We start from the raw sequence: 25853 nt of genomic DNA on the forward strand, positions 1-25853 counted from the left end.
CAGGAGTAACTAACTCCGTCTAGATTAAGCGGAGGTTTGTGTTGGGAGCCACAGGTCCACAGTAGAGTGCTAAGTTGGACCCAGATTGGGAGGGTCTGGAATGCCAGGCCAAGCACTGAGAGTTCATCCTGTGGACATGGTCATCCAGTTTTGAGGTGCGTTGACTTCTCTTTGTCTCTAAACCGAGGAAACACAGACCATTAGCTATTGTTTGAATTAACACTGTCACATGATTAGAAAGCATATAATATGGGGTAGATATTTAAGGTTTTTATAATATGTGCAGGGATTTGACACCTGTAGGTGATAGGGGAACCTGGGATGGTGATGATGGCAGTGATACAATGAAAAGTGACCCCAAAAAGTTTATTAAGCCAAGAAATAAGAAGCATCCATTACATCTTTTTAGCATTAGAGGTGGACATCCCTACAAACCATTGTGGCAAATTCTCATGATGCCAGGTTGTGGTTTTCAGATATGAGGGAGTATTCAGGAGGACTGGGCTTTTTTTCCTCTTCACTGAGAGAGGAAAGGCTTCTGTTTATTTCCCGAGCACTGAGCAGATGCCCTGTACCCCTCTGAGGTAGGATTCAGACCTATTTAAAGTAAAGCCATAAACCTCATGTGCCACCAGAGTCTTTGCTAAACAACTCTCATTCCACCAGTAGGTCCCCAAGTTGAGTGAAAATCTGTCCCCATAGGTGCTCAGTATTTTCTCCTCTCACCAATTAAAAGTGCCATTAGAGAAGTACTGACTTTCCAGTGTGTTGCTCTCAGTAAGTAGCACATGCATTTAAGAGGCATTCATTCATTCAGATATTGACTCAGCTCCTGCCATAAACAAGGCACACCAGGATTTACAGTGACTTTACCATGACAACACAAGCAACACAATAACAAAACATGAACACAAGTGGAAAATCAAAACCAAAGAAAAGAAAAACATAAACAGTAGACAGAGTAGCTTGAAAACTGGCTCTGGGCTTTCTGACTGCCAGGAGAAAACAGGCAAACATCATAGCTCTCTGGTCTCATCTGGCTTGGTGAGGCAGACCAGTTCCTGGGAAGATATAAAGATTTTCCTAGTATGTAATTCTTTTTTGTGCCTAGTCATGAATTGTAAAAACATTATCTCATGTGGAACTTTATCTCACCGTCTCCACAATAGCATTTTTGCTGCAAGTTCCACTCTGGCTGTTTTGCCCAGGGATCTTTGATAAGAACCTAGGTAGGGGTCCTGGAGACAGAGACAGTTCTGTTAGGAACCAGAATAATGTGGCCCAACTACAAACATTGCTTGCTGGCCTGAGGGAATCTGGGGGGAGTACGAAAGGCGTTGACTTGGGTCTTGAAGGACAAGTAGGATTTCAGCTGACCCAGAACCAGAGGAATGAGCACAGGCCTCAGTGAAGGAAAACTGAGGGCAGGGTATGAACAGCCCCCTTTGAAAGGAGCACCAGGAGTGATGGGAGGACCTAGAAAGATGGGTTAGAAAGACAAAGTGGAATGCCAGCATGAGAAATGCATGCTTTAGTCCCTCAGGAGTGGCAACCACCACAGATTTTTTTTTTTTCTTTTTCAGAAGGCTTTAAACAGTGAATTCAATTTCTTTAATAGCTGTAGGAATATTCAGGTTATATATTTCATCTTGGATGAGTTTTGGTAGTTTTTGGTTTTCAAGGAATTGGTCCACTTCATCAAAGTTGAGTTTATGTGTATAGAGCCGTTCAGAATATTCCCTTATTATTCTTTTAATTTCTGCAGAATTTGTAGTGATATCCCCTCTTCTGCTCCTCTGTGGGTAATCTGTGACTTCTCTTTTCCTTGGTCAGTCTTGCTAGAGGTGTATCAGTTTGGTTTCACTGATTTTTGTCTTTTTTTTTTAAATTTAATTGATTTCTGTTACTGTCTTTATGATTTCATTCCTTCTGCCTACTTTGCTACTTTGCATTTATTTTTCTCTTCTTCTTCTAGGTTCCTAAAGTAGACACCTGGATTATTGGCTCTGAGACCTTTCTTTTCTAACATAAGCATTTAATGCTATACATTTCTCTCTAAGCACTACTTTAACTCTATCCCACAAATTTTGATATGTTATATTTTCATTTTTGTTCAGTTCAAAGTATTTTCTAATTTCCCTCGAGTCTTACTCTTGGACCCATGGATTATTTAGAAGTGTGTTGTTTAATTTCCAAGTGTTTAGAGACTTTCTTATTACCTTTCTATTATTGATTTTTAGTTTAATTTCATTGTGCTTGAAGAACATACTTTGTCAGTCAAATTCTTAGAAACAGAAGATAGAATGGTGGTTGCCTGGGGCTGAGGAGAGAGAGAAAAAGGGAGTTGTTGTTCATTCAATGGATGTACAATTTCAGTTTTACAAAGTGGAAATGTTCTGGGAATCTGTTATACAACATGGTGCATATAGTTAACACTACTATACTATACACTTACAGTAGTTCAGATGGTAATTTTATGTTATGCGTTTTCTACCACAATTTTTAAAAAAATCTCAAGGTACGTCCAGGTTAACATATACCATAGATTGTGATACTAGAATTACCAACCACCCCACTTTGTCTGAGACTTTCCCAGGTTTATTTTTAAAATACAAACTTATAAATATTTTGGGACTTCCCTGGTGGTCCAGTGGTTAAGTCTTCACACTTCCAGTGTAGGGGGTGTGAATTCGATCCCTGGTAGGAGAACTAAGATCCCACTTGCTGCATGGCGTGGCCTAAAAAAAAAACAAAAACCAAAAACTTATATTTTTACATTGAAAAAAACAAACTTGGTATGATTTCAGTTATTTTTAAATTTGTTAATATTTGCTTTTGTGACCCAGGTCTATTTTTGTGAATCTTCCCCATGCGGTGGGTTGAAAAGAATGTATATTCTGCTTTTGTTGGGTAGAATGTTCTATAAATGTAGATCAGACCCAGTTTGTTGATGGTGTTTTTCATTTCTTCTGTATCCTTGCTGATTTTCTGTCTATTAGTTCTATTGATTACTGAGAGGAGTGTTGAAGTCTCCAACTATAATTATGGAGTTGTCTATTTCTTCTTTCAGTCTGTCAGGTTTTGCTTTATGTATTCTGAAGCTCTGTTTTTAGGTGCATATACACTAAGAATTGTTATGTCTTCTTGGTGAGTTAGCCCTCCTATCATTATGTGGGATCTCTCTTTGTCCCTCCCTGGTAATTTTTTCTGCTTTGAAATCTACTTTGTCTGAAAGTCTATTTTTTATTTGGATCAGTGTTTTCATAGTATATCTTTTTCCATCCTTTTACTTTTAACCTATCTGTATCATATCTGAAGTGAGTTTCTTGTAGGCAACATATATTTGGGTCCAGTTTTTTGTTTTATTTTTTCATCCAGTCTGACAATCTGTGCTTTTTAATTGGGGTTTTTACACCATTTCAATTTAATGTAATTATTGGTATACTCAGATTTAAGTCTACCATTTTGTTATTTTCTATTTGTTCCTTCTGGTTTTTATTTCTCTGATTTCCAGTCTCTGTCTTCTTTTGGGTTCTTTGAACACTTTTGGTACCCCTTTTAAATTTATCTATTGTGTTGTCACTGTATCTCTTTGTATCTTTTTTAATGGCTGCTCTAGGAATTACAGTATACATACTTAACCTTTTTCAGTCATTTTAGAATCAGTATCTTATCACATTAAGTGGAATGTAGAACCCTTACCATTACGTAGGCCCCTTTCCCCTCTTTGCTTGTTGTCTTATATATTATATCTACATACATCAAAAACTCTGCCAGACAATGTTATAATTTTTGTTTTAAACCATCCAACATATTTTAAAGGACTTAATAGAAGAATGGTCTATTGTATTTACCCAGGTATTTATCATTTCTGTTATTCCTTCATTTCTAATGTTTCAAGTCTCATTTTCCCCCCAAATCTCATTTCGATTTCATTTTCCTTTTGCCTGAGGAAATTATTTTAGTAGTCCTTTTAGAGCAGGTTCACTGACAATAAATTCTCTTAGCTTTCTTTCCTCTGAAAATATCTTCATTTCACCTTCATTCCTAAAGTATATTTTTATAGGCTACCAACGTCTGGGTTGACAGCCCTTTCTTTCATCGGTTTAAAAATGTTCCACTTTTTCTGGCTTCCATGGTTTCTGATGAGAAATGCACAGTCATTTGAATTATTATTTCCCTATAAATAATGCATAGTTTTTCTCTGACTGAGTTCCAAATTTTTTTTCTTTGTGTTTGGTTTACCACAGTTCAGTTATGATGCGTCTGGGTGTGGATTTCTTTGGGTTTAGCCTCTTTGAGCTTCTCTGAACTTCTTGACTCGGTAGGTTTGTGGATCTCCCCAGATGTGGGACATTTTCAGCCATTTCTTCAAATGTTTTATCTGCATCACACTTTCTCCTTTCCTTCTGGAATTTCAATGACACAAATGTTAGACCTTTCATTATTTTGTTATCCCTAAAGTTCTGTTCTTTGTACTTTTCATATTGGATAGTCTTTATTGATCCCTTGAAGTTCACTGACTCTTTTCTCTGCCATCTATATTCTGCTATTGAGCCCATTCAGTGAGTTCTTTTGTTTCAGTTATTGTATTTTTCAGTTGTAAATTTCCATTGTTTTGAAACATCTTCTGTTTCTTTTCTGAAGCTTTCTATTTTTTTCATGTATTTCAAGATAGTTTGTCCTTACTTTTTGGTGCTTTTTTTTTTTTTCTGCAGCAAAGAGGGTTTATTTTCAAGACAGCCAATTTTTGTGATAGCTTCTTTAAAGCCTTTGTCAGATGATTCTAACATCTGTGTCATCTCAGAGTTGATACTATTAATTGCCTTGTTTAATGTGACTTAAGATTTTCCTGGTTTTCATATGCCAGGTAATTTTGAATTGTATTCTGGACACTTTTATTATTATATTATGAGACACTGAGTCTTTAAATCCTATGGAGAATGTTGATACTTTTATCAGATAATCAGCTCAGTTGGGTTCAGGCTCTGCAGGTTGTGGTTCCTCTGTCAGTTCTGTCTTCAAAGCCTTTGTAATGCTGTTTGGTTTTGTCTTGTGTGTGACACACAGTGACCAGTCTGAAACTTGGGTGGTGTGCAATCCTGTAGTTTAGTCCTCAAAGTTTGTGTGTGCTCTTGAGGGTCAGATCCATCCCTGGGCTCAGGGGTGTGTCCAAGAGTTCATAAATAACTTTAAGGGTCACTTTCCCAAGCTCCCCCTCTCCACAATGCCCCTGGTACTTTCCGGATACCTGGGGATCCCCTCTTTGGTCCTCCAGACAGAAAACAGGGGCTTCACTTAACTCACTGTGTGGCACACTTACTTCCAGCAAATGTCCCCACCTGGGGTCAAGTGGTGAGAGGAAGAGCAAGGAGAGTTCACGCCATCCTCTTGAGCCACAACTCCTCCAGCTGAAGAAAGTTCCCCTCTCCCAGAGTTTTAATTTCCTACTGGACCCTGTTGCCACCACCATAGGACTGTTTGGGGCTTGCACATGAGAGAATGAAGAAAAAGAAAGGAAAAGGAGAAAAAAGAAAAACAGAATTTCCACCCTGTCTCAGAGCATTAGGACACCCCTTTCCAGCACCTTGAGCCAGAACTAGAGGGTTCCTCCTGGAGCTCTTTGTTGGCACCCATGCCCACTACTGAGTTTCAGGCTGCTTTGAGTTCAGGCCAATAAATAGCAGAGGGAAAGATACTGGTAAACTCATTGTCAGTTTGGAGATACTTCAAATTCTGGTCTTCTCTCCCAGCCCACCTGCTACTGTTTACTTTTCAGAGTCCTCAAATAGCTGTTCCAGGCATTCCATCCAGGTTTTATAGCTGCATTCAGTGGGAGAAACAAAATGGAGTGCTTACTCCATCTTACCAAGAACCAGAACTCCAACACAGAGTTTTGAGTGGGAGGATTAACGTGCTCAAAATTCAGTGGATTCCCATTAGGAATCTACTGTAATAAGAACTAGTGTTGGGGGCTTCCCTGGTGGCGCAGTGGTTGAGAATCTGCCTGCCAATGCAGGGGACGCGGGTTCGAGCCCTGGTCTGGAAGGATCCCACATGCCACGGAGCGGCTGGGCCCGCGAGCCACAATTACTGAGCCTGCGCGTCTGGAGCCTGTGCTCCGCAACAAGAGAGGCCACGATAGTGAGAGGCCCGCGCACCGCGATGAAGGGTGGCCCCCGCTTGCCACAACTAGAGAAAGCCCTCGTACAGAAACGAAGACCCAACACAGCCATAAATGAATGAATAAATAAATAAATAAAATTAAAAAAAAAAAAAAAGAACTAGTGGGACAAAATCGACAATGCAAAAAAAGGGAGGGTAACCAGTGCAAGAGATGTTATCTCACACTCATTACATCCCTATGGAATACATTAATTCAGCATTTTTGTCCCAATGTTATAACCCATGGGGAGTTGCTAATCTGGAAGGTCAGAGCTGGAACCGACCTTAGAGATCACCTAGTTCAGCACTCAGTTTTTTTAAACAGCTTCATTGATATATAATTTACATGCCATAGAGTTCACTCGTTTAAAGTGTATCGTTCAGTGGTTTCTGGTATATTTACAGAGTTATGCAGCCGCCACCATAATGTAATTTTAGAACAGTTTCATCACTCCAGAAAGAAACCTTACACCCAGTAGCAGCCACTCGTATCCCCTACCCAAGTCCCACTGGGGAGTCCCCTCCCCCTCAACCTAACCAGCAACAAATATATTTTCTTTCTCTATAGATTTGCCTATTCTGGACATTTTTAAAATAAATGGAATCATAAATATGTTGTCTTTTGTGACTGGCTTCTTTCCCTTAGCGTAATGTTTTCATAGCTCCCCCCTGTGGTAGCATGTGGCAGTACCTCACTCCTTTTTATTGCTGAATAATAGCCCGTTGTATGGATAGACCACAATTTGTTTATCTATCCATCAACTGGTGGACATTTGGGTTGTTTTCTTTTTTTGGCTATAATGATTAATGGTGCTGTGAACATTTGTGTATGATTATTTGTGTGGACATGCTTTCAGTTCTCTTTAGTAAGTACCTAGAAGTGGAGTTGCTAGGTCAGAAGGTAGTTTTATGTTTAACATTTTGAGGAACTGCCTAACTGCTTTCCTTAGCAGCTGTACCATTTACATTCCCACTAGCAATGTATGAGTGTTCTCAACGCTCTGATTTACCAAGAGAGGTTGAGTAACTCTCCAGGCTCACACAACGGATTGGTGGGATTAAAACCCATGGCCCTTAACTCATAAACCTGTGATAATCAGTGACAGAAACAAGAATAAAAACCCCAGTGGACTAAAAGAAAGCCTCTACCAATTGAAAATTTTCTGCCAATTTGGGAAAAGAGATCAAACAATTTTTATACCAATGTAAGTCTTCTCTTCAAATACCACTATGATTTTTTCCTTTAATATATTTTCAAATCTATTATTAAGGGTACTTTAATAGATTATAAATTATTGTAGTCACTGTTCCTTGCTCAGATTTTCTCCAAAGTTTATTGCTGTTATGGCCCCTCACCCTTGACCATCATGATCCTTAGAACCATGGATCGTGAGAGCTGATCATCTGGCCCAACCCCGTCTTGTTACAAATAAAGAAACTGCTGGGCTGTAGTCCTAAGGATCTCAGTGAGCTCTGGTACCATGTTGGGACACACTGGAGGATTCGGCACCCTCCCCTAAAGTGTTCTAAGCAGGTCACCCCTGTTCTCTGCTCCTCTGGCGTTTACTCCAGGTGCAACATCAGCTACTTAGAAGAATGGCTCAAAGATAAGAATTTGCAGAACAGCTTGGCCAGGGAAACCTTGGAAGCTCTCTCTCAGGCAGCCTGGTTGCTTCAGGTCAAGAAGACCACAGACAGCGATGCCAAGGAGATCTACGAACGCTGTACCTCCCTGTCTGCTGTGCAGGTGACCAGGCTTGTCTCCCTGATCTTCACCCACAGATCATGTAATTGGCCTTGCCTTTCCTGGCTTAGCCAGCTGTGGGGTGCATCTGTGTCTCTCTGTGCTCTTTGGGGAGCATACGTATCTCCCATGGGCTGCCCTCTTATCTAACAAGCATTTATTAAATACTAACCCTAGGCCTTAAAAACATAAAAGTGCATATGACACATTCCCTGCCCGCTATACTCACATATGTGTATGTGTGGGGAGAGGGGGTGGGAGCGGGGAAGGAGGCAGGAAATGGGGAATTCTCTTAAGGTCATCTAATTATAGGATGTCCTTGCTGCCTTCTGTGCTCTTCTCAGCTTGTTTTCTCTTTTGGAAAAAAATAACACATGGTTCCTAGAGCCAGATTACAGTCTAAAAGAACCACTTGTGGTTCCCGACTGTTCCCAGACTACTGGAACCATTATTTCATGGACAGAGTTGTCCTTTTCTGCGGGCTCACACCATCTTATGTACTCTTTGCAGATCATAAAGATCCTCAACTCATACACACCTATAGATGACTTCGAGAAAAGAGTGACTTCATCCTTTGTTCGCAAAGTACAGGTGAGATCCTTAAGGATGTGCCTTTTAATTTTTAGTATAAGACAGTGTTGTTTAATTACCATTATAGAAATTCAGGATTAAAGTACATGTACCAAATATACAAAGGAAAGGCACCCAGGAAAAGCAGCAGGAATTTTCCCTGTCAAATTCCCTGTTTTCAGAACGCATTTTCACCCTGGTGGGAAGGGAACAAAAACACCAAAACCGTGATTCACATTCTATGTTCCTTCAGCGTGTCTTGTTTCTCATCAGTCTTTGCGTATATGCAAGGGAGCAGAGGCTGAATGGAAAGAGAGAACCTGTGTACCCATTTTTTTCTTATTTTAATCCCTAAAGTTTCTTGCCCAGTGAACTAGGGCAGGAGTTCTCAAAGTTTGGTTCAAGGGTCCTTGGAGGGTGGGGGGGGATTCTTGAGATGATTTCAGGGAGTCTGCAAAGTCTTCCTTTTTCCAAATACATACCTGTATGAGGCAGACTTTTCTTCATACACTTCAACCAAAATAACATATCACTAGAGGTGAATGCAGAAGCAGATACAAGATTCCACCTGTCATATTAAGTCAGACATTTAAAAGAGTTACAAAATTATGAAACAATACCACTTCTCACTAGTTTTTTGATTTGTTTTCAAAAATATAGTTGTTTTTCAATAAAAATATGTTAACATGTATTGGGCTTGTTATTTTAATGCATTAAAAAATATTTAAAATTATTGTTTTAATTACTAATATGATAGATATCAGTAGTGATAACCACATGCACAAAAGCTGTTTGGCGTCCTTGGTAATTTAAGAGTATAAAGGGGTCCTGAAACCAAAAAGGTTTGCAAACCACTGAACTAAAAAGAAATATTAATGCAATAAAAATTTAATACTGAGCTCCACTCGTGTTTGGTCTTAGAATTATGCCATGAGAATAGGTAAACATAGAAAGTAGATCGATTTACAGTCATTCCATCCTGTGGGAAATTAACTTCTGAAGTGAAACAGAGCAAGTTAAGTATTCATGAGAGCTAATCTGGAAGAGCTGGATAAACCATTTCACCTTGGAGCTGTGCTGTTGAAAAGCCCTTTTGTGTGTTATCTCACATGATTTTGAAAGGAGTTTTTCACTCGAGATAGAGTTGTTGTGTTTTCCTTGCTCTTGACTTCCAGACAGCCATAAAGCAAAGTGCACTGGTTTCCTTACTCATTTTTCCTCTGGTTCTCATTTCAGGCTCTCCTCAATAGCCGAGAGGATTCATCACACCTTATGTTGGATACCAAATATCTCTTTCAAGTCACATTTCCTTTTACCCCCTCTCCACATGCTCTGGAAATGATCCAGATCCCCAGCAGTTTCAAACTAGGCTTTCTCAATAGATTATAGCAGGAAAAAAGAGAATAAATGCACTTTTCTTTCAAAAGCTAAATGAAGGTCAAATAGAGGGATGTGGCTTATTAATTGGAACTGGAAATGCTTTGGAATGTGATTGAAGGAAGAAAATAAGAATTCTCCCAAATGGGCCACATCTTCTCTTGCTCGTGGTGATGGTGCTGCCACTGTCATCTTGTAAGAATTAACACACACCAGCTGAGGTTGGAAAGGCCACTGCTACCTTTGGAATCTCAGCCAGCTTTTACTAGAATTCCTGCAAGTCTCCTATTTTCTGCCAGGTGCCTCTTGTCTAGATCTATTTTGTGACAGGGGTCCACCGAGAGGGAGTGAGACCCAGGGACACAGTTTATCCTACGTTTTCTAAAGTTCGTGTGAAGCCCAGATACATTTATGAAGCCACAAATGGGTTCTAGGGCTGAGTCTTCCAAATAATCCCATTTGGCCATGGCGGCCTGTCAAAGGCGGCCTCTCACCCCACGCCTGTTTGATGGGGGCAGAGGTGTTTCACCAACTCTCTTTACTAAGAACGCTTCTGCATAAAAAAATATTTATTTCAGGCCCCTCTAATTTTTAAGAGAATATTCAATCTGAAATGAATCACAGAAGTATTTTTATGTATATATCCATTTAAAACTAATATATCAGGGCTTCCCTGGTGGCGCAGTGGTTGAGAATCCACCTGCCAATGCAGAGGACACAGGTTCGATCCCTGGTCCAGGAAGAGCCCACATGCCGCAGAGCAACTAAGCCCGTGCGCCACATCTACTGAGCCTGCGCTCTAGAGCCCGTGAGCCACAACTACTGAGCCCGTGTGCCACAACTACTGAAGCCCACGTGCCTAGAGCCCGTGTCCACAACGAGAGAAGCCACCACGATGAGAAGCCCACGCACTGCAACAGAGAGTAGCCCCCGCTCACTGCAACTAGAGAAAGCCCGCACGCAGCAACAAAGACCCAGCACAGCCAAAAATAAATAAATACAATAAATAAATTTACTAAAAAAATAAAAACACTAATATATCGTTCAAGCTTAATTTCCATGCCATTTATCATCTCCTCCTCCAGAAGAAGATTTCTTTAAATTTTATCTGCCAGCGTATTTGCCATCGTTTTTCATTGTTTAATATCTTTCATACAAGAACTTAAAAAAATAAGTTTGGAAAGGCAACATAGATGATTTTCTCTATCTTATCAGCATTCAAATATGTGTTAAGATTTTCTCATAAAAATAACTGAAGAATTTTGTCAGCTCCTCCTTTTGAGAAATCTGTTTCCCAAGTTTTGTGGGAACTATTACTTGTTCCCCCCAAGTTTTCTCCGTTCTTCCTTTCAGAGCATAAAACATCATTTGATAAGCACTCCTGGCCTGTGGCCTCTTCTGCACCACCCCAAAGTCACAGGCCATAGCTGTGATTCTGTAACATGGGCATGTATCTTAGGAGTGGAAATAATACATGATTTTGAAGCAACAACACCCTACTAATATGTAATAATGTCTTTTCATATTACAAATGATTGAATTTAGTTCATTTAGATACATGGTATATGAAGAAATGAGAAGTAGAACTTGGTGACATTTTAATCAATAAAATAAATTACCAAATGAATTGGGTCAGATTCTTTTTTTTTTAATAAATTTATTTATTTATTTTTGGCTGCGTTGTGTCTTCGTTGCTGCGTGCAGGCTTTCTCTAGTTGCGGTGAACGGGGCTGCTCTTCATTGTGATGTGCGGGCTTCTCATTGCGGTGGCTTCTCGTTGCGGAACATGGGCTCTAGACGCGCGGGCTTCAGTAGTTGTGGCACGCGGGCTCAGTAGTTGTGGCGCATGGGCTTAGTTGCTCCGCAGCATGTGGGATCTTCCCGGACCAGGGCTTGAATCCGTGTCCCCTGCGTTGGCAGGCGGATTCTTAACCACGGCGCCACCAGGGAAGTCCCAGATTCTTTTAATTGCTAGGAGATTACATTTTTCTTAAGTGCACAAATTTTATGCCTTTCTTTAAGGGTCATACTTAAAGATGCTAGAATCTTTATAGATTCATAATATCTCATGAAACATATATAAAATTTTTTAGAGAGGAAGTAAATATGCCCTCAGTCCTGGCTCAGGCTGTGTCTGCATGGGGCTCCCAGACTGTGCCAGAATGAGGGGCTACTTGGTGGAGAGCTGGCTGGGTTTTGGTCCACATGGACTGCCTTCTCCATGCCCCTTCCAGGTCTCCCCTATGCCACAAAGAGACAATCACCCTTCCTTTTTGGCCCCCGTAACTCAGGGCTCCTGTCTGTTTTACAGCATTTATCCTGGGCTATGGGACAGTAACGCTGGCCATTCCCTCCACTACCCTGTGAGCTCCTGGAGAGCAGGCCCACATCCTGCTCATCCCTGTGGTCATCCTGATGTGGCGAGCAGAACCGCAGGGGCCAAGTCCTACTGGAGGCGGCAGGGCTTGTGAGGGTTCAGTCCTGGGAGGGAGTAGGTCTTGTGTGGAGACAGGGGGAGCCTGAAAAGCCTGAAAAGTTTATGCATGGAGAAGGGGGCAGGGGAGCCCTCGCCCCACAGTCTTGATCAGCTCTACAAAGCTGAGTGTAGCAAGGGTGGCCGAAACAACGAGGTGCTGGTGGGGTGAAGACTGTGAAGAGGCAGGAGCTGGGGATAACCTTCAGTTACAGGTGAATGTCAGGGTTGCTCAGTAAAGAGGGGTCTGAATTTACGGGGGTCAAACCTGCTGAACTCTGCTTCCTGCAGAGGGCAGAGAATTGAGCCCTAGAAGCTGGTCAACGGGGGTTCTGAGGGCACCTGGCAGCATGGATGGTCAGAAGGTTCAAGGGGTGAGTGAGTGATGCGAACTGCGGTGAGCGCTTCAGACGCGAACACGGAGCTGCAGGTGGGAAGGAAGGGAGCAGCTGAGCCGTAAAGCCCAGGTAAGGAGATTAGTTAGACGGGCTGCAGTTGCCTTAGCACTTGGAGCTACAGCTCTAATTTCTCTCCGTTCTGCTGATCGGTTCCATGTGTTGAGTCTCTGGAAGGTATGTATGTGTTAACATTAAATTAGAATACTCAGGCTTCCTTAAATGCTCAGAAAAGTGTTCAGGTGTGTGCATACCAAGGTGTTGGCAGTGGTCTTTCTGTGTGGTAAGAGTATGGGTGACGGGTGGTGTGGTAGTTAGTCTGTGTTCTAATTTTTCCACAATACACATGCATATCTTTTGAAATAGGTACTTTGTTTTCAAAATATATTCAGTATTGGCATCAGGGGAAAATTAAGCATCTTTACAATTATTTAATCAGTGTTAAAAATTGACCCACATGGGACTTCCCTGGCAGTCCAGTGGCTAAGGCTCTGCACTCCCACTGCAGGGGACACGGGGTTCGATCCCTGGTTGGGGTAAGATCCCACCTGCTGCGCAGTGCGGCCCCCCAAAAAAGAGATATTAAAAAAAACTGACCCACGTAACATTTCACATGTTAACGTAAACCTCGGAGTGCAGCTTATGGAATAGACAGAGGTTTCTGACACTAAACGTTACATAATTTTAGTTAAGTCTGTGAGATTCATCCATTTACTGCCATATGTATCAGCAGTTTATTCTTTTTTATTACATGAACATATCACAATTTATGTATCTAGTCTATATTGATGAACATTTGGGTTTTTCCAGTTTGGGGCTATTATGAATAAAGCTGCTATGACATTCTTGTTCATGGGGTTTTTTTTTTTTTGAGGATGTAAGTATGCATTTCTGTTGAGTATATATCAAGGAATAGAATTATATGTATGTGTAGCTATAGTAGGTCCTATCAACCAGTTTTCCAATGTGGTTGTACCAACTTATCCTCCCACCAGCAGAGGAGGTCCAGTTCTCTACATTCTCACCCACGTTTCACATCATCAGTCTTTTTTACTGTTAGGTATTCCGGTGGGTAAGTAGTGGATTCACAGTGCGGTTTTAACTTGTGTTTCTTTGATGCCTAATGATGTTGAGCACCTCTTTATCTGTTTATTGACCATGTGAATATCTGCATTTGTGAAGTGTCCAAGTCTTTTGCACACTTAAAAAATAATTTGTGTTGAGATATGATTGCACACAATATAAAACTCTCTGTTTTATAGCATACATTTCAGAGGTTTTTAGTATATTCACAAGAATGTACATTATCTAATTCCAGAACATTTCCATCACCCCAAAAAAGAAATCCCGTATTCATTAAGCAGTCACTCCCAACGCCCTCTCCCCCACCTATTGGTAACCTCTAATCTACTTTCTGTCTCTATGGATTTGCCTGTCCCGGACTTATCGTATAAATGGAATCACAATTTGTGGCCTTTTGTGTCTGGCTTATTTCACTTAGCATAAAGTTTTCAAGGTTTGTCCATGATATAGCACATATCAGGACTTCATCATTTTTTATTGCCAAATAAGAGTCTACTGTATGAACAGACCGCATTTTCTTTATCCATACCTCAGTTGATGGATATTTTAGTTGTTTCCACTTTTTGTGTTAAATGCTGCTACAAATATTCATGTATAAGTTTTTATGTGAATATATGATATATCCAGGAGTGAATTTGCTTGGTCATTTGGTAACAACTCTATTTAACTTTTTGTGTAACTGCCAAACTGTTTTCCACAGAGGATGCACCATTTTACATTCCCACCAGCAAAGTCTGAGGGTACTTTTGCCCATTTTTAATTGGGTCAATGAAGCATTATTTTTAAAGTGAAAACTGGTGATATCCTATATATCCAACAGTAGGATGTTGGTTTATTAAATTATGATACTCCATTGCTCCCTAGGATAAAATAATACTGAAGCTATTACCATAAAACCGATAGCTCTGTAAGCACTAACAGAATAAGGTGAAAAAGCAAGTAGCTAACAGCCCCATTTATATAACTAACAAAACTTTATCTATGGCATCACAAAAGTCTGGAAGAATAGCCATCAAACTCAGGGAATTGAGTGCAGGGCAGATAATGGGGATTTTCACTTTTGATTTTCTATCTTGGCACTGACTTTTTAAAAATAATCATGGGGTAGTGGGGGTCTTGGTGATTTTTTGCGACATTTATTTAAGTGAAACATTTCAAAGAAATTTTGTGCGTGGCTTAGGGTTAGGGAACTCCTACTGCAGAGCAACTTCATGTCAAAACTTGTTAAAATGGGGTATTTTTATCTTTTTCTTGTTAAAATGCCCATTGAAGCATTTCCTCTAGCTTGAAAAGTTCCCTCATCATAAAAAGGATTATTGTCAATAAGTACAATAGAATTTACTGAAATTAAATTTAGCCCATGTTATAAATACTAAATGAAAAACACCAGTATGTAAAAATATAAACAGTGTACATGATCAGTATGACCCCTAGTCCTAAAAATCTATTCTTGCATACACCAAAATGTGAAAAGGAGTCTCTCTGGGCAATGGGATTACAGGTGATTGTTTTCTTCCTTATACCTTTCTGATTTTTCCAGACTTTCTACAACAACCATGTATAATGTTTATAGTTTTAAAATACTATAATCATCCAACTTTAGTTTGTAGTTTGCCCATGTTCAACCAACCGATCTAAAATGCTAGCTATGCGATATGATTTAAGGTTGATATAATTCAAAACTTGTGGTCTCCATTTAAAAATTGGTGTTTTCCAAGAATATGCAATGACATGCAAAGGCAAAAACACTATTAAGCAAAAAACTAAAGTTCAAAATTGCGTATGGCATGTAATTCCAATTTTTTTAATGTATACACACAGGTGCTTATGAAGATACTAGAAGAAAACATAAAATGCTAACAGAGGTCAGTTATTTGTTAGGACAGGGCATGTAGGTGATTGATTTTCCTTCTTCATGTTCCTCTGTTTCCAATTATTTATGATGAACATGTACAGCTCTTATAATTTGAAAAAATTTAAAATTCAGTTTGGGAGAAAAAAATTATCTCTATCCAGATTTGGAATATTGGCAATTTTTCTTTTCTTTTTAATATTTATTGGAGTATATATATTTGATTTACAATATTATGTTAGTTTCTGCTGTACAGCAAAGTGAATCAGTTATACATATACATATATCCACTTTTTTTTAGATTCTTTTCTCATATAAGCCATTACAGAGTACTGAGTAGAGTTCCCTGTGCTATACAGCAGGTTCTTATTAGTTATCTATTAGTTATCTATAGCAGTGTGTATATGTCAGTCCCACTCTCCCAATTTATCCCTCCTCCCCCCTTATCCCCTGGTAACCATAAGTTTGTTTTCTACATCCATGACTCTACTTCTGTTTTGTAAATAAATTCATTTGTACCCCCTTTTTTTTTAGATTCCACATGTAAGCAATATCATACGATATTTGTCTTTCTGTGTGGCAATTTTTCTACTTCTCTCTTTGTAGGGGTCGATCTCCCATAATTCCTAGTCATCCTTCTATTCCTTCTGCACTTGCTTCCTCGGGTTCCTCTCGCCTTCCATTCCTGCAGCTGCTGCCCTGTCCAGAGCTCGTTTCCTCTTCCCCAGAACATGATAACAGTCTCTTAACCTAGTCGATTTCCCTGCTGTACTTTGTCTCTCTGACCTACTTCTGGAAGCGCAAATGCTGGAATAATCCACTTGAATGACGTCGCTCCCTCGCTGAATAAATCCACGGCTCACCTTCCTAATGCTATTACTTGGAGTCCTCAGCACGACCTCGTGACTGGCCGCCTTAGCAGGTTTGGGCAGTGGGGGGCCGGGGGGCTGGGCAACATTACTAGGCCCCCGGCACGGGCCAGGATCGGGTGGGCAGGCCCTTTCCCAGTCTTTAACTCGCTCTTTGGGACAAAGCAGAGCGGCTTGATGGTCTAGCTCTGTGGTAAACACTGTGGAGTCCCACTACATAACAGATTCAGGCTCCGTCACTGACCTTGATCTCATTTAATCCCTCAGCATTTCCTCTGCGGTAACACAGATGTCCTTCCTCCCTCCCAGGGTGGCTGTGAGAGGTCAGGGACCAGCCCTTCGCGGTGGTCAGTAGCTGGTTCCCTCCTGATCTCTCGTCCTTAGGGGACTGTCCTCTACTCCTTTGTTTCTCAGAGATGTCAAGAGCTCTGCCAGCCGGCCCTTGGCTGTAGGAGTCCACCCCAACTCATGAGCTCCCCATTCTCTCCCCAGCCCCATGGGGACCTCTGCAGGGTAGACATTCCCCCTCAGCGGTGTCCCCACTGCCACCTGCCCCACAGATACATCCCTCTCACTCTGGGCTCTTCCAAATGTTCAGACCAGGGCCCCCAATATCTTTACACTCAGCGGTTCTCTTCTTTGCCCTTGACATGGCCCGCTCTTTGGAACGCCTGTTAAATTGGCTCGGCGACAATGGCTGCTCCCTCCCACCTCTACCCCCTTGTCCTCCCTCTCCAACAGTGGCACCACGACCCCTCAGCCCCCCAAACAGAAACCTAGAGGGCATCCTAGACCTCGCCCTCTGCTCGTGCCCACACGTCACCGAGTCCAGCTCCCTCTCCTTCGTAAGCATGCTCCAAATCCACCCCAGGAGCATTGCTTTAGTTCACGCCTTCATCGCGTCTGAACTGTGGCCATAGGCTCCTCTCTGCTCTTTCCTCATCTCCAGCCTCATCCCCCCTCCCCTCCTTCCCCCCCCCCCCCCCCCCCCCCCCCCCCCGCTGCTGTGGTGGCGGCTGCTATGGTTGTAGCCACCCGCAGGGCAGCATAACATCTGTGCAGCACTCACTATATTCCAGCCTTGAGCTAAACGCTTCCTGCGCTGTCCCTCATAATTCCCCTGATACCCCTGTGATGGTAGATTCTAAGATACCCATTTGACAGACTAGCAAACAAAGATTCAGAGAGGTGAAGTTTGTTGCCTAAGTAGTAGGGCCAGGATCCGGCCAGCCAGAGCCCCCACCCTTAGCACAAGATGATTTTGTTTCCTCAAGGTTACCCTCCCTTCAGTGACCTGGGCCTGTCTGTTGACTTCTGGGTGAACAGGCGGCGACCCCTAGGTCTGTGACTGTCAAATGTTTCATAAATGAGATGTGTTACTTGCAGGGAACCAACAGCACATTTACTCGGTGGGGGTCAGGCTCTGCTGTTTTCTGACTCTTGTCTTTACTGCAAAAGTTCATCCTGAGGGGAGGAATTTTTTTTTTTAAGTTTTAAATTACAGTATCCATTACAAGGACACTCTCCTTTGTGAGGCCCCACAGGATTAATACTGTGCTGCAAAGATCAATTGTGTCCATGTCTGTTCAGGAAACCTATTGTCTGACACTTTCTTACTGATTAAATAAATGAGCTGGTGTTGACCCAGCATGTTGTAATAAATCAAAGGTTACAGATTAACTGCATAGACTTTATTCCTCATGTAGAGGTCTGAGCAACTACCATAACAGGGAGACAAGGTTTTAAAAGGCGGTTTCTGTTGGCTTTTCTCATGTACACACATCCCTTTTTTTTCCTCTCCTCTTTTCTCTCCCTCTTTTTCTTTTCTTTTCTTGGTTTCTTTTTAAGTCAACAAGAGCATGTATTGGGGACTTCACTGGCAGTCCAGTGGTTAAGACTTCACGCTTCCACTGCAGGGGGCGCGGGTTCCATCCCTGGTCCGGGAACTAAGATCCCACATGCCATGCGGTGTGGCCAAAAAAAAAGAAAGAGAAAGCAAAACAAAAAGCACGTATTAACCCGCTGATTGGAAACTGGTTAAAGATTAAGGCACTCAGACTTATGGTTTCCTTGAGGTTACAGTTTTTGGCTGCTCTTACTGCTGTTTCAGAAGAAGCACCTGACTACGGTGATGCCCCGTGCTGTGTGGGAGGATGAGGCCCGCTTTGTTTAACAACCCAGCTCTGCTTTCAGCTCAGCAGCCTCAAGTCAAGAAAGTGATTTTTACATCCACACTAACTACCATGTTAATACAAAGTTCATTAAAGTCTCTTACAATGTCTCTTTTATGAACAAACAGTAGAAAGTAAAAATTTGCAGACTGTTATAAAATACTTAGGAATGTTTCATAATGCTTTCAGTTGCTGTCAAATGCCCGAGAAATCAGAGAAATAAGACTAAAGAGTTTGTGAAAGGTTGTTTCTTAAGTTGTAGAACTTTTCTTGTACACACACATCCCTTTTTCTTCTCTCCCTCTTTTTCAGCTTCATCCTGGGTAAAAGATGTGTGATCAGACCTTTCTCGTTAACGTGTTTGGCTCCTGTGACAAATGTTTCAAACAACGGGCTCTGAGACCAGTTTTCAAGAAATCTCAACAGCTCAGCTACTGTTCACTATGTGCAGAGATCGTAAGTGCCGCTTTTTAAAACTTTAAGTCGTTACCTGTCTTTGAACAATGTCTGATGTGAGGGTCCTGTGACAGGTGGTTTGCCAGAGAATCAGTTCACACACACACACCCCCACCCCCACATTTGCAGCACACCCAGGCTGGGTGAGACAGTATAGTGTGGGGATTTAGGATGTGGGCTCTGGGCTCTGACTGCCTGGGTTCAACTCCCAGTTATGTTCCTTGGAGGCCTTGTACCAATGGACCTCCCCTCTCCCAGGAGGTCTGTTTTCCCATCTGTAAAACAAGAATAATGGCATCTGTCTCATAGGGTTTTGGGAGAAACAAAAGTGAGTTTATTTGAGAAGGTGTTTAAAACAATACCCAGGGCTTCCCTGGTGGCGCAGTGGTTGAGAATCTGTCTGCCAATGCAGGGCACACGGGTTCGAGCCCTGGTCTGGGAAGATCCCACATGCCGCGGAGCAGCTGGGCCCGTGAGCCACGGTTGCTGAGCCTGCGCGTCTGGAGCCTGTGCTCCACAACAAGAGAGGCCGCAATAGTGAGAGGCCCGCGCACCGCGATGAGGAGTGGCCCCCGCTTGCCGCAACTAGAGAAAGCCCTCGCACAGAAAGAGAGACCCAACACAGCCATAAATAAATAAATAAATAAATAAAAATTGTATAACTTAAAAAAAAAATGATTACATTTTAAAAAAAAAAACAATACCCAGCAGAGGAAGTGCTCAATAAATGTTTTAGCTTATTATTTTTTAGAGCTAATGCTTTTTTCTTCTGTCTTCTCCTAGTCTGCTTGGCAAGCAACCAAGCTAGAAGAAACTCTGGTAAATAAACAGCCGGGGAGCATCTTCCCAAAGGCCCTGTTCCAGCTGTCCCTAGGAACAGCTCTGTAGAAGATTGAACCATATAGGGCCTCAGTATTTAGCAAAATCAGGCTCAAGGAAAAGTGCTCCTTGGGTCTAAGCCTTCAGCGAGGGTAGGCACTGAACACAAAACCTGGCACTTTTCAAAGTACACAAATCAATCCTCACCAGAGATGGCTTTGCGCAGGCTTCAGCTCTTGCAGCAGAAATGCCCACAGCCGGCCTGAGGCACTAAGAATATCCTGTCTCAGAGGATTTGCAAAGCCGTGTGGAGCCCCCACCTGTTCACAAGTGGTAAAGCACTCTTCCCCACAAGCTCAGTAGGAAATCCCCGATCATGGATGCGATGAAAAAACAAAAAACAAAACACATATCTAAGGGAGGAAAGATAACGTTGACATTTTATCCAACTGAAGAGGAAAAACCGTATTCATCCTTTTGGTCCCACTGTAACCCCTGACAGTGATCACATTTTAAAAAATTATTCCTATAAAGCAATTTGCAAGTAAGCGGCCTCAGGTGGCACACAGGCTTTGGTACAGCATAGTAATCCTGATGTCACAGGGTTCAGGCTCAGTGTGATGGGCTTCTACCTGCAGCACATTGTGTTCTAAACTTGGATCTGCAAACTGCAAACTGAGGACATTCAGTTCTTAAAATAAACCCGCTTTCTGATAGCCCTACCATCCTGGAGCAGTGCTATTTATTGATCCAGCTCTTCTCTTTTTGAAACAACTTCCTCTGTGGACAGAAGGAGCCCACAATCCCAGATGTCAGGCCCTCTGTAGCATCACAGATTCTTCCCAGGTCAGAACCCTGCCTGGAGATATTCTTCAGAGGATTGTCGCCAGCTATCTCCACCACAAGCACTTGGGGTTCCCAAATATTCAGACAGATTCTTTTGACTGTGGAGACATCCAAATGACTGACAGCTAACTTTTTAATCCAGGTGTTTGGGATTGTATAGACACAGCACCCTGTGGACACTTTTCACGGATAGGGGCAACCCTGTAACTCCACCACTGCTGAAATGTAGCAGATCTCAACTTGTCTGACCTCCAGCTTCCTCACTTACAAAAAACAGTGAACAGCAAACGATAGGAAGGCACTTTGCAAACTTTGCCAGCCATTGAAAAGTTACATGGCCTCATCTCTAGATGGTAAACTCTCCAGATTGGAGGATGTTTGGGGGTCATTTTACACAAAGAGCCTTCAGAGGAGGGCACACACCAGTATGAAGCTCCACTCACCCCGGGTCTTCACAAACAGGCAGCCCCTGACGCAGACACACACATCCCACGGTGGGCAAAGAGGTGCCAGCCTGAGGCCTTCTGAGATGACCCTTGTGAGAAGTGTCCCCCATGATCCAGTGTCTCATTTAAATTACTTCCTGTGAATTGCTCGAGCGTACCAGGCAGCCTTAACGATAACAACGAGCACATACTGTGTGCCACGCTTCACTCTGAATGCTCTACGTAGTCACTCCTGATGAGGATCCTATGAGGAAGGTGTTATCCCCATTTACAGACGAGGAGCCTGAGACACAGAGAAATTTAGTAAGCCACTCGAGGCCACACAGCACAACCAGGATTTACCCCCCAGGCAGTCTGATCTAGACAGAGCCTGTGCTCTTAGTCTTTTGCTCTAATTCTGACACTGTTTCTGGGAGTGTGAACTAAGCAAATCATTTAACCTTTCTGTGCCTCAGTTTCCTCATTTGTAAAATGGAGGTGACAATAGTACCCATTCAGGGTGACTGTGGTGAGTTATTAATGTAAAGCACTTGGAACCGTGCCTGGCACGAAAAGAGACTGGGAAGAACGGGGGAAGAACGGACGCTTGAGTCTGCCACAAAGTCACTAATTTGCTTCCTTGAGGGAACTATAGCAAACCTTCATTCTAAGGTGGAGGAAGCTGCCTCAGAAGTGACGTGTCTGAGATCACTGGGCAGGGGCTCAGAAGCCCCGAGTCTGGGTCCCTTTGGCTCCCTGGCCCCACCTCCACTTTCTTCTGCTGCCAGGGACTTAATTCTCTGGGCCAGGGACTTAATTCCCGAGTGAATAAAAGAAAGGCAAAACCAAGAACGGGCAAAGACCCCACAGCTTCTCAGAAGCCAGAACTAGCTTTGTATATTTAAGTCAATAAACGAGGAGAGTTTTCATTTCGTTGTAGGGGGAGCATCAGAGCTACCGGGGGTCAGACCGGGTACCAGTGGCGCGAGCCAGGCCCCCTTCCCCTCTCCTCTTTCGGCAGGCAGAAGCCACCAAGGAGGGGAGATGTGTGCGGGGGACTGGGGGAAAGGGGTGTTGCAAGGGCTGTGTCACTGGGACTTCACCAAACTCCCAGGAGCCGGGCAGTCCTGGGTTGGAATCCCAGCTTGGCCCTCACTAAGTGCGCGTCCTTCAGCAAGTCACGTTATCTCCTCCTAACCTCGGTTTTCCCACCCGCAAAATGGGCACAACACTCCCTGCGTCCCCGGGTGGTGTGCGCTGCAGCGCTAACTCAGGCCTCGCCTGGGGCACTGCGCAAGGGCTCTGCGCCCGCGGACACATCCGGGGGAGGGGAGAGGGGGGAGGGGGATCGGCCGCAGCAGCCCGGCTCTCAGCAGCCGGCGTCAGCGCCGGGGGGCGGGGCGCGCTCGGGGAGACGGCTGGAGCTGCGCCGGTGGCGGCTCGGCGCAAGCTCGCCGGCCCGGCCTCCGCCGCCCGCTGACTCGCATCCCCGCTTCCCTCCCGCCGCGTCCCCGCTCGAAGATGGCAACCGACGGGCTGCACGAGAACGAGACGCTCGCGTCGCTCAAGAGCGAGGCCGAGAGCCTCAAGGGCAAACTGGAGGAGGAGCGGGCCAAGCTGCACGACGTGGAGCGTGAGTGCGGGCCGGGGCGGGGCCGGGGGCTGCGCGCCGGGAGGCGGGCCGGGGAAAGGAGACCGGCTCCGTCTCCCGGGGGGATAGGGGGAGAGGATGGAGGGGGCGGCCCGGGCCCGGAGCCAGGCCCGCGCCACCGCCCTGGATGAGGGCCCCGGTGCCCGGGCGCCACATGAGACGCGGGTAGCGACCCAAGCCCCCGGACGCGCGGGTGGGGGACCCGAGCCGGACGCTCGCGGGCTCCCGGCACCTCGCAGAGCCCCTGCTGGCTAGTGGAAGCCAGCCCGCCTCTGGGCGGGGGCAGCCCCTGGCCGCTGTCCTCCTGACGTTGGATCGTGGGACCAGTTACCGTCATCACCTGCCTTCCTGGAAGATGCAAGCTGATCTCATTCTTGCCCTTCCCAAGCGGAGCGGGGTGGGCGGGTCGGGGGGTTGGTTGTCAGTGGAGGCAAGCGCAGCGAGCTCTTGTGGACGCGGCCTAGGGTAAACTCCTGGGTTTTTTGGTAAGCATTTTACTTTCTCCATCACTGTTGTCTTTTCTCAGTTTTGCTTTTGCAAGGAACCAGACTCTGATATAAACGCTCACTTTTCCAGTCCGAGAGTGGAGAGCCAGATGGGGGAAGGGAAGCAGAGGAGCTTACCAAATCCAAACATTTAGTTCCTTTAAGGCTGTTTAAGAAGCTTTTGGATGCATGAGGTGCGGTTAGCATAAAACAGCAGTAGCAATCTTAAATAAACTTACATTATTGACCACGACCATAATTCAGAACCGGTTTGTGACTTTTATGAGTGAACAATTAAATAGCCAGTTTACATGACTTAGTGGGATCAGCTTCCCTTTACTCTGTGGGATGCTTTGTCCTCAGTAGTGCTTGGGCTCAGGCCAGGCTTGGGGAAGTGGCTTCATCTGCTTCCTTTTCAGCCCTGAGGGTGGCAGCTCCCCTTTGCTGAACAGGGCCTCCGCATGCATGGTGTTCTCAGGCACACCTATACATTGTGCTCCTGCCATTTTGGTACCACCCCTCTACATTCACTTTGGAAAAGAAAGATGGGGTTTATGCTAGGTCCTTTAACACCTGATTCCTTTCTTTGAAAAATCACTTGATAGAAGCAGGTGACCTGAATTTCAAATGTGCTGTGCTTTCATAGGGGCCTCCTTTAAATAGGAGGCAGGCTAAGCCCCTATATCATTTAGAAATGTATTCAGCTACAATTAGCTGTAAACCCCAAGTAAAGTAATTAAGCAAATTGGGAGTTATTTTTCTTAACAAGAACAAGGGTAGGCGATTGTCAGCTTTGGTTCAGCTGCCTGGTGTGCTATCAGGAACCCATGCTTCTTTTTTCTCCACTACCTCAGAGCACTGGCGTTTGCCCCATGATTATAACTGCCACAGCGCCCAGCATCACCTCCGTATCCAGGGCTGGAAGAAGGGGGAATGTGGGCACCAGCTTCTGTTTCTCCTTCTTTTCAGGAAGGCAAAAGTTTTTTCAAAAACCTCCTTTCTCCTTAACAGATTTCTGTTTGCACTTCATTGGCCAGAACTAGGTCACATGGCTACAGCAAGGGAGGCTGAGAAAGGGAGAAGTGAGCTGGGTACGCTGCCATCCCCGAACAAAGTTGGGTTCTGTTATCAGAGAAGTAGGGAATGGATAATGGGTCTGCCCCATTTCCCTTTGCAAATTCCTACACTCTGCAGATGATAGTGACGATGCTGCAAGCATGGTGTTAGTGCCTCTGAGGTAGGTCGTCTGATTTCTCCATTTTACAGATGAGGAAACTGAGGCACAGAGAGGTGAAAGGACTTGCTGAAAGATCCCAGCCAGTAAGTAGTGGACACAGGATTCCAGCCCAGCCAGTCAGAGCTCCAGCCCAGCCTCACTTCAGCTTTTTTGCCGAACGTCTTAGTGCTCAGTGCAGAGGGCATTCTCCAGAAACGCTCTGGAGAGTAAAGGCTGCCCACTGGGATATTTTTCAGCCTTTTCTGTGAATCTGGTAAATTGCCTAAGGCGGAGAGATGGTCAAGATGCAGCTTTTCAACAGGGAACCTCTGTCCTGCCAAAAATGCAGTGCTCTCAGAGGTCGGGGCCAAATTTTGGACCCACAGTGGAAGGATTTATCCCCACCTGCATATGTTAGAATTTTTGAGTAGAAAAGACCAGAAGCCATGCGGTCAGGGTCCCCTTTATTCCCTCTGTATCTTCCGGACCACTTCTCTTCCACTCTCATGTCAAACCCTTGTTCCTTTGAGGCTCCGAGCATTCAACCGATCTCCCTCTCCATGCTGCTGTCTCCTGACCCCCCAGCCAGGCTCCCTCCTTTTTTTTTTTTTTTTTTTTTTTTTTTTTTTTTTTTTTTTTTATATATAAATTTATTTTATTTATTTATTCTTAGCTGCGTTGGGTCTTCGTTGCTGCGCACTGGCTTTCTCTAGTTGTGGTGAGCGGGGGCTACTCTTTGTTGCGGTGCGCGGGCTTCTCACTGCAGTGGCTTCTCTTGTTGCGGTGCACGGGCTCTAGGCGCCGCAGGCTTCAGTAGTTGTGGCACGTGGGCTTAGTAGTTGTGTCTCACGGGCTCCAGAGTGCAGGCTCAGTAGTTGTGGTGCACGGGCTTAGTTGCTCCGTGACATGTGGGATCTTCCCGGACCAGGGCTTGAACCCGTGTCCCCTGCATTGGCAGGCGGATTCTTAACCACTGCGCCACCAGGGAAGCCCTCCCTCCTTTTTTGAGGACTATGGCACACAGCTCAAGCCTTCCTCTTGACCCTAAGCCCTGTCCTATCCCTGGTGTCTTCAGGATCCACAGGGGTGACCCTCGTAAGACACTGGCCCCTCACTCCGTCACAGCCCCCCGGGATCTTGTGAACACTCAGCACTGCTCCTCCTCTTGTGACCGCAGTCTCTCCCACAGAGATCTCCATGATCCCTGGGCTCTTCTCTCTTCCAGTCTCTCAGCCTCTTCCTGAGCATGTGCGTTT

The 25853-nt window shown here is 44.1% G+C and overlaps 2 protein-coding genes across 7 annotated transcripts in view; both read left to right on the plus strand.

The window, feature by feature from the left end:
* Positions 1 to 11445, plus strand: part of MYO5C (myosin VC) — a 106465-nt gene extending 95020 nt beyond the window's left edge. For 2 of the 3 annotated variants that reach the window (XM_059913283.1, XM_059913284.1), the window contains exons 39-41: positions 7738 to 7912; positions 8420 to 8500; positions 9716 to 11445. In XM_059913283.1, coding sequence (XP_059769266.1) covers positions 7738 to 7912; positions 8420 to 8500; positions 9716 to 9868 — 409 coding nt within the window. In that variant the 3' untranslated portion in view covers positions 9869 to 11445. Of the gene's footprint in view, positions 1 to 7737; positions 7953 to 8419; positions 8501 to 9715 lie in introns of all 3 variants that reach the window. The other variant, XM_059913285.1, reaches the window with a different exon arrangement.
* Positions 11446 to 16312: 4867 nt separating this feature from the next.
* Positions 16313 to 25853, plus strand: part of GNB5 (G protein subunit beta 5) — a 48921-nt gene continuing 39380 nt past the window's right edge. For 2 of the 4 annotated variants that reach the window (XM_059913286.1, XM_059913288.1), the window contains exon 1: positions 22644 to 22878. In XM_059913286.1, coding sequence (XP_059769269.1) covers positions 22767 to 22878 — 112 coding nt within the window. In that variant the 5' untranslated portion in view covers positions 22644 to 22766. Of the gene's footprint in view, positions 16582 to 19011; positions 19156 to 22643; positions 22879 to 23344; positions 23382 to 25853 lie in introns of those variants that run through there. The other 2 variants (XM_059913289.1, XM_059913287.1) reach the window with 2 other exon arrangements.

Source organism: Balaenoptera ricei, chromosome 2, assembly GCF_028023285.1.
Source record: "Balaenoptera ricei isolate mBalRic1 chromosome 2, mBalRic1.hap2, whole genome shotgun sequence".
Taxonomy (NCBI): domain Eukaryota; kingdom Metazoa; phylum Chordata; class Mammalia; order Artiodactyla; family Balaenopteridae; genus Balaenoptera; species Balaenoptera ricei.